A 9,428-nucleotide genomic window follows, 5' to 3' on the forward strand; every position below is an offset into this window, starting at 1 on the left:
ACCCGCGAGCTCAGGCAATCCACTCACCTCAGCCTCCCAAAGGCACGGGATTACAGGCTGAGCCACCGGGCCCAGCTAATGTTTGACTTTAAACACTAAAGAGCATAATAGTGAGATGGAATTAGACTTACTGTTTTCATAATATTGCTAAATGAATTATAACAACTGACAAAAGTTTAGTGGTAAGTACTCAAAACAGCCTCCAAATCTTCTGTTTCGGTACATGACTGGGCATATCCTTATCACCATGTAGTTTTTTTTTTTCCTCCTAGCTGATCCCATCTCTCCTGACAATTAGACCCTACTGAAGTCCTATTTAGTTTTTTTAAAAAATTACTATTCATCCAGGCTTAAAATATCAATTATCTTTGATTTATTCCTCACAGTTACTTTCTGTGTCCACTTAATATTTCAAGTTTTAAGGTCTATCCTCTGTAAACCTTCTTGAATCTTCTCTCTCCTGTCTGTGCCAACTCCTAATAATCCAGTTTCATTTCTAATTTCTAACCCCTGAATTGTTATAATAGCCTTTATGTAATTCTTTGCCTCTAGTATTTCTCTGTGCCAATCTATTAATTATGTTTAATACCAGCTTCTTTTTTTCTTTCTAAAGCACACAGCTTTATTCATGACATTATCTTGTTCAGAAACTTTCTTTGGTCCCTGTTGCTTATTAATTAATTAAATGGAGACACAGACTGGCTCTCTAGTCCCTTTAAAAGATGGTCTTATTTCTTAACGTTAAGTTTCTAGGCATGTCATGTTTAACTGAAACATAACTTTCCCAAGTATTTGTTTATTCTCCTTTTCTTCTCCTTTTGGAAAGAACTTCGAACTGAACCAGCAGGTTCTTCCACTTGTTTGCAATTATCAAAATATTTCTCCTTGTAAGTCTTGCGTTAGAGTCTACTTTCTTGATGAAAACTTTCCAAGATGCCCTGACTCAAAAAAGAACTCATTTGGCAAGAATTCTGAATCTGCATAATAGGCTTTTTTTGTACCTTTTAAAGATATATTTTATTTATTATTATAGTTTTTTCTCTCCTCCATTTTTTTTCCTAGAGTTTAACTATTTTGAATCATCTTTATATCCTGTATAACACCTTTCTTTGCTCACCTTTGTATCCTCTGTAATACCTTTGCTTACTTTTCTGTATTCTGTAGCATCTTTGCTCATTTTTGTATATTCTATAACACTTAGCACACACTGGTATGCAAAAAATGAATGAGCATATATATGCAACCACTGGTAAAAATCATACCGGGAAGGATAAATCAGATAGATGATCAGAGGAGTAATATATTGAGGGGTAAACTTTTTAGAATAACGCAGATAACTTTATATAAAACAGCCAAAATAATTATCAAATTAAAGATGAATACAAAGTTAAAATTCATGTTTTAGGTTTTAACATTTCAAACTTATTGGATATTAAATTAGCCTATTTCTGATCAGTAATAATTTTAATCATCTAATGATATTATGTACTTAATCATAGTTAAATTTATTTAACAAAATATGAAGGAGGATCCAAAAGAAAATCAGAATTATCTTTTGGAGGGCATGACTCTTGTAGTACACTTATAATTGGTTCCTCTGGATCAAATAGTCAACCAAAGTTTTTATCTGGAAGTTTTGAGAAGGTTGCATCACAGTTTGCGGAAGAAGCATGCCAAGTTGTGGCAAATAAGTGACTGGTTTTACTATCATAACTGCACCTGCTCACACCACACTGAGTGTTTGGTAGTTTTTGACCAAAAACAGCATGACCCCAGTGCCCCTCCCTCCCTCTTCACCTGTTTCGCCCCCAGTGACTTGTTTGTTTCCTAGGATGAAAAATAACGCAAAGGGAAATGTTTTGCTAATGTGGAAGAGGTGAAACAAAAAACAGCAGCAACACTAAAAGGCATTAAAGTCGATGAGTTCAAAAACTGTTTTGAGCAGTGACAAAAGAGTTTCAATAGGTGTATAGCATCAAACAGAGAGTACTTTGAGGGTGACTGAAGTATAAACATGTAAGAATAAATACACAAGTTTTTATAAATAAATTCCAGTTTTGCGGGGCCTCTCATATAATAATTAATGTATTAATTTTTATTTTACTTGTTTTCTGCCCTTACTACTTTGTAATCTGGTTGATTATAATTTTAGCTATGAGAATAATTTTACCATATTTTTTCCTAACAATACTAGTTAACTGATACCTTTTGTGTTTTACATGAGATTTTACATAAATGTTAGTAGCCTCTTCCAAAGTCTATTTAAGAATTTAAAGCACATGAGAATCTGAAACAAAGTAGAAACATGCTTGTTTTGTGAATCTAGCGTCACTAAAATTTAGTTCACAGAATACTAATGAGGTTATTTATCTACATACAACAATGTCATTTTTAAGGTTATGTTACTGAAGACCAGAAGTTCAGTTGGGGTCCTGTTGCTTGTCACACAGAAAGCCAATCACTGAGATGAGTATTGCCAGGGAAGAAGGCTTTCTATTGGGGTTATATCAACCAAAGAAAACAGAAGGCTCATTCTCAAACCCATCTCTGTCTTACTGAAGTCAGGGGTTTATATAGTGGATTAGGAATGTAGAAAATAGGAATTTGGGAGGGTTAAGGAAGAGAAGTTGGAACACAGGTGGGATCTGACATCTCATTGTCTGGAGGGGTTGATTTGGTAAATTTCTGTCTCTCCATAGGATAGGCCACAGGGTTGGTTTCCTGAGAAAGGTACTCATAGAAGACAAAGTTTCAATCTTTAAGATTAGGAAGGTCAACTTTTATGTCTGTTTAAAAAAAAGCTGGCAACCATTAATTTTATGGCGAAGTGAGCCTATTTTAGTTATAAAGATTTTATAGTTTAAATTAAATGTACAATACTATTGTATTTTTAGTTAGTACTTAAGACTTAAATATTTTTTAAAGTATGGACACAATATTTTTATTGTATATATTTAAGGTATTAAATATGATGAAATAGTATCATGGTTACTGTAGTCAAACAAATTAATAAATCCATCATCTTAGTTACTCTGTATAGGAAAGGGTAGGGAAACAAGGACACCTAAAATCTACTCTCTTAGCAAATATCCCAAATATACTACAATATTATTAATGATAGTCCCTTTGTCCTGCATTATATCTCTTGACTTACTCATTATGCATATCTACAACTTTGTACTATGACCTACATTTCCCCATTGCCTCCCCACATCATGCTGGCTCTTATGACCACTGTTTTCTCAATTTGTATGGATTTGACTTTTTTGTTTTTAGATTCTACATATAAGTGAGAACATGCAGTATTTTTCTGTGTTTGGCTTATTTCACTTATCATAATATCCTCTAGGTTCATCTATATTGTGGGAAATGGCAGGATCTTTTATTTTTACAGTTGAATAATATTCTTTGTGTATATATATATCACAGTTACCTTATTCATTCAGCCATCAATGGATACTTAGGATGTTTTCAATCTTGGTTATTATAAATACTGCTGCAGAGAACATAGGAGAGCAGATTATCTTTATGAGGTGGTGATTTCATTTCCTTTGGGTATATTTCTGTTTATGTTATATTACAAAAAATATTACAAATGTCAGATTTATAGTAGTGGAAGCACAACTGGAAAAAATATGAAAATTTAATTGCACATGTTATTTGCCACATATAGTAATATACAAGTTTTTTTGTTTTTAAATCTTCTCTTTTATTGAGGCAAAATATAAAGTTACCATCTTTATTATTTTTAAGTGTACATTTCACTGGTAATAAATTCATATTCTTAACTTTTATCCCTTTATACTCCCCCTTTTCTGCTGTCCCCTTACCCTTCCCAGCTTCTTGTAATCACCATTCTACTCTCTATCTTCATGATACCCACGTTTTTAGCTCCCATATATGAGTCAGGACATAGGATAGTTATCTTTCTATGCTTGGATTATTTCATTTTACATAGTGGCCTCCACATGCAATCATGTTGCTTCAAATGATAGGATGTCATTCTTTCTTATTGCCAGATAATATTTCATTGTGTATATATGCCATGTTTTCTTTATCCATTTACCTGTTAACAGGCACTTAGGTTGAGTCCATATTTTTGTTACTGTTAATAATGCTGCAGTAAACATGAGACTGTAGATACCTCTGATATATTGCTTTCCTTTCTTTTCATTATATACCCCATAGTGGAATTGCTAGATCATATGGTAGTTCTGTTTTTACCTTTTTGAGGAACCTCCATACTGTTCTTTATAGTGGCTGTACTAATTTACATTCCCACCAGAAGTATATGAGAGTTTCTCTTTCTCCGAATCTTCACCACCAACTGTTATTGCCTGTCTTTTTGATACAAGCCATTTTAACTGGGATAAGATGATATCTTATTGTGGTTTTGATTTGAATTTCTCTGATGATTAGTGATGTTGAACATTTTTTCATATACCTGTTGTCCATGTAATGGTTTTATATAAACCACTTTTGTATTTAGGAAAAGGTTCAGAAAAAAAGTTACAGGAAACTGAAGACTACTTTTGTTAATGTTACTTCTGAATGCCCATTGTAAGTAATTTTTTACATCTTTTTGTTTTCATCATGTTTTATGAAACTAAATGTATTTATTGTGTAACAGAGTTAATTTCATCTTCATTTTCACAGGAATGATGTTTACAACTTTAATTTGAATGGAGCTGATGAACCTATTATAAAACTTGGAGTAAGCTAGAAATCAATAGATATTTTGTATTTAGTTATACAGTAGTTATTTTGTATTTACCATGCAGTTATTGGAGTGTATGTTTTTGATGTGCATCTTTTTAAATACTTAAAAGAAATTTAAATATGTAATAATTTTTTGTCTAACCAACCAAGATATATTTAGGTTTCTTCAACTCTTTTGGAAAAAGGTAGAGAAAAATGAGTAATTGGGGGACAGGAGGATTTAACTACTCAAAAAAGAAAATCACTTTTCTTATAGATGCCATAATTTAAAACAAATACACTACTTTGTTTTCAGTATATTTTGTTGTACTAGCACTCTTCTTAAATAAAAATACAGTAACTTTATTTTCAAATCTTACATTTCTATGAAGTGATAGAAGCTATATTTTCTGCTTTTTAAAAAAATCTTTGTTTTCTTGATACTAAACTTAGAACTCTTTCTTTAAATATTTATTCACAATATAGATCCAAGAATTTCAAGCTACAGCTACAGAAGCCTGCATGGATAATTCAGTAAAATTGTAGGTGCTTTTATTATAATTGTATTATAGTTATAATTTTATTATAATTTTAAATGATAATTTATTGCAATTGGGTCAGACTGAAACACTCTACCTCCATTTGTTTCCTTAAATATCTCCTCCTAGTCTGAGAATTTTTAACATATGAGAAGAGTGAATAAAAAAAGCTGGGCTCGGTGGCTCAGCCTATAATCCCGTGCCTTTGGGAGGCTGAGGTGAGTGGATTGCCTGAGCCCGCGGGTTCAAGACCCGCCTGGGCAACTTGGCGAGACCTCATCTCCAAAATAAATTTTAAAAACTAGGCGGGCGTGGTAGTGCGCGCCTGTAGTTCCAGCTACTTGGAAGGCTGAGGCGGAAGGATCACCGGAGCCCAGCAGGTCGAGGCTGCGGTGGCCGGGAGTGGCCACTGCACTCAGTCTGGGCGACCGAGTGAGACTCCAACTCAAAAAAAAAAAAAAAAAAGTGCAACTGTCATGATCACTGTTGTTATGATTCGGTTACTTCAGCATTTTTTAAATTAATTTGCAGATTATCTTCACTTTGAATGTTAGTTGTATATCTACAGATCATAAAACTGAGAAGATACAGTTCTTTAACTCAACATTGTTATTTTATAACTGAGGTCAGAAAAGATAAGTGGCTTGGCCAATTAGTGAAAAAGTTAAGGCTGAAAACTCAGGTCCAGTGCATGCCACCTTAAGAAAACAAGTATGAAGGGTATTTTTAAACTAATACATATTTTTTAAGGGTAGGTTTAAGGAATCATGATGAACTTGAACCTCCTCTCAGTGCAAGAGATAAAAGAGTAAGTCATAATATCTTAATGTGTCTATTAAAACTGTATTTCTTTTAATAATGTATTAACTAACTGGAAAACAAAAATATTTTTGTTTCTCTATGAGATTATCTATGTCCCCTTTATGACTTTTCTTATTGTCTTTGAACTATTTGTAATCGTCTAATAATAGAAGATACGACAACTTTATTGTTTTTGACAGTATTTGGTGATATCTCTGTGGAAAAAAGCTGTTTTGACTTAACTTTAAATTAACAACATCTACACCAAAATACACATCTTACTGTCTGATCTGGATTTTCAAGTGACTCTCTTGAATTGGTCACTAATGTTGTTAATTAGTAATCTTAAAAAATGAAAAGTTAGTTATCCTGTTTGGGTTTTTTTTGTTTAACTTACCCTTCATGACATATAATGAGATGTGTTTTTTCATCTATTTCAAACATCTTTTTTTATAGATTGTAACAAATCACAAAAAGGAAAATCTCTTTAGTGACACTGAAACAGAATACAGATGGGCTGACAACAAGACCGATATTAGCTGGCTAAGAGAACCAAAATCAAAACCACAGCTAATAGACTATAGCAGAAATAAAAATGTGAAGAAACATAGAAGTAGGAGATCAAGTAAGAAATTACTTTTAAGAATAATATTGCAAATGATTTTATCATTTCAATTATATAAAATGCTTTATTGGTTGATAAGTATATTTTTGTAGATAGACTGTAACTATATGCCCTTTGGTTAGAACAAAACATTAGTGTTTATTTTTATTATTCCATTAATATGATTATATTTAAATTACTTTTTTGATACAACTTTAGGCAGGCAAAATATGATGTATCATAATTCTTGACTCATTACATACTCTCATCACTTGTCTACTCATGGCCCACTCTTACTCAGCTATTTAGCCAGTTATTGAGAATAATACTCATACTCATAAATAATAAAACTAAATACTCATGCCCAACACCATTAAAACCAAAGCTTGGACTTTGCCACTAACCTACATCTATTTGCGCGCGCGTGTGTGTGTGTATTTTACTTCTCAATATCCTATCTTTCTCCTCCCCCCAACACATATACTTTTTGGGAATTTATATAGATACAATAAAAATACATAAAAAGAAACCATTTTCTTGAAGTAATTTCTTATTTTTGCCTAAGTCTTCCACCAAGTATTTTTCCAGAATGTGGCTTCTGCTTTCTCTTTATAATAGTAAATCTCTTTATGTATTTGGTAAGAGTTTGAGGTTTAACTTTTACTTAGAGATAATTGCCATTTTTACAGCTGAACATCAATTTCAGTGTTTGCGAAAAAAAAAAGATTTTACATATTGCATTTTAAAAAGAGGATTTAAGACAACTCTATGCTTTTCAATTAAATTTATATTTATTTTAGGGGAGTCAGTTTTTATTTTATTTCAGGATAAAAGCCATTAGTGACCTGTGTGTGTCGTGGGAGTGTGGCTGCAGTGGTGATGGCTTAAAAAAGAAGTAAAAATAGAGAGAACTGAATTAGGGCATGTGTTTAGAAATGAGGCTGAATACTAAAAATAGGTCAAAGGTCAAGCAGATACGTGAGGAAGAAAAGCAGTAGGATTGTTGTATATAAAAGGAACAGTGTGAAATAACATAATGTATTCAAGGAATACAGTATTGAGATAATTGATACATAGATCATATTTGTTGGGAAACAGTGAAAAATGAGACTGGATCTGGTCATAGAGTCTTAACCTTGAAGCAGTGTGTTATAAATCAAGGAGAAACAAGATAAAATTCACACGCCCTCAGACAGCTTACAGTCTGGTGAAAAGATGTACAAATAAAGACATTTGTAACAAAGTAGCAGATTAGAGATCTCACAGAGACATTAAAACACTAATCACTAAATATTAATAAAATTGAACTTATATCTGAATCATTTAAATTGTTGAATGAGTGTACATTAATATGTATGAACCAATTAGAGGACCTTTCTTCCAAAAAACCTTTGCTTCCTTGGCTTGGATAATCTGATTTCTTAGGTTTCAGAGACTTTGTTTTTGAGTCTCTGTCACCCAGGTTGGAGTGCATTGGTAAGATCATGGCTCACTGCTGCCTCTACCTCCTCGGCTCAGGCAATCATTGTGCTTCAGCCACCTGAGGAACTACAGGCACGCGCTGCCATGCTTGGCTAATTTTTTTGATTTTTGGTGACTCGAGATCTTGATATGTTGCCTAGTCTGGTCTCAAACACCTAGGCTTAAGCAATCCTCTTGCCTCAGCCTCGGAAATTGTTGAGATAAAAGGGTATGAGCTACCACGCCTGGCTGCAGAGACTATTTGGAAAGATGACATTATTTCTTAGTTTTTAAAGACTATTTGGAAAGGCAAAAAAGGGGAGAGTGGGACTAAAGCTAATTATTTATCAATAATTTGGATAAATCTTAGAAATATAATGATTTATGGAAAATAAGGCAAATCATGGAATATTACATAGAACATGATATTTTATAAAGCTCATTATACCTTTTAAAGATGCATACCCATGTAATGAAACATTTTTTAAAACAAGTGAAAGAGAAGTGCAGATTTCAGGATAGTGCAGAGGAGATACAAAGGATGGTATAAGAGAACATACGTAAGTAGAGTCAGCATTATCCATAATTTAGTTCTTTTATTGAGTGGTAGATTTATGGGTGTTAGCTTTATAACTTATGTTACATATTCTCTTACAATGTTAAAAATGTTTTATAATATAAAGGAGAGAAAGAGAAATTTGCAATTTATATCATACCAAACATTATACAGTGAAAGATATCCATTCTTGAAACTTAAATTTTAGAATGAGTTTAAAGATATATTCTTTCCCATCAGTGACATAGTATAATCAGGCTGCTACAAAGTTCTAGGGAAGGCAAAGCTTCCAGATCAGCCTGTCGTTGTGAGGTCAGATTCTCCACTAGAAGAGCTGACATTAGGATGTCAGAGGTGGCATAGGAAAGCCCTATATCCTGGTGTTTTGAAGCCACATAGAGGGAAGTTTATTAACAAATGCTAACAAAGATATCTTCGGTTTTTTATGATTTTTTTTTTAAGTTGGAGTCTCACTCTGTCACCCAGGCTAGAGTGCGGTGGCACACTCACGACCACCCCAGTGTCAACCTGCTGGGTTCTGTCTGGCGATCCTTCCGCCTCAGCCTTCCAAGTAGCCAGAACTACAGGCATGCACTACTATGCCCAGCTAATTTTTTATTTATACTAGAGATGAGGTTTCACCAGGTTGCCCAAGCTGGTCTCAAATCCATGGGCTCAGGCAATCCACTTGCCTCAGCCTCCCAAAGTACTGGATTATAGGCTGAGCCACCGAGCCCCGCCATGATTTTTCATTATATATGCAGAAGCC

General features: G+C 33.4%; 1 protein-coding gene across 1 annotated transcript in view; it reads left to right on the forward strand.

The window, feature by feature from the left end:
• LOC103271606 (synaptonemal complex protein 2-like) overlaps window positions 1–9,428 on the forward strand; it is a 34,942-nt gene that overhangs the window by 8,641 nt on the left and 16,873 nt on the right. The window contains 5 exon segments of the mRNA XM_008069080.2: window positions 4,490–4,560; window positions 4,657–4,714; window positions 5,185–5,240; window positions 5,988–6,045; window positions 6,495–6,663. Of these exon segments, the coding sequence (XP_008067271.2) occupies window positions 4,490–4,560; window positions 4,657–4,714; window positions 5,185–5,240; window positions 5,988–6,045; window positions 6,495–6,663 (412 nt within the window).

This window comes from Carlito syrichta, unplaced genomic scaffold (assembly GCF_000164805.1).
Source record: "Carlito syrichta isolate Samal-C Ts95f unplaced genomic scaffold, Tarsius_syrichta-2.0.1 Scaffold311804, whole genome shotgun sequence".
NCBI lineage: Eukaryota > Metazoa > Chordata > Mammalia > Primates > Tarsiidae > Carlito > Carlito syrichta.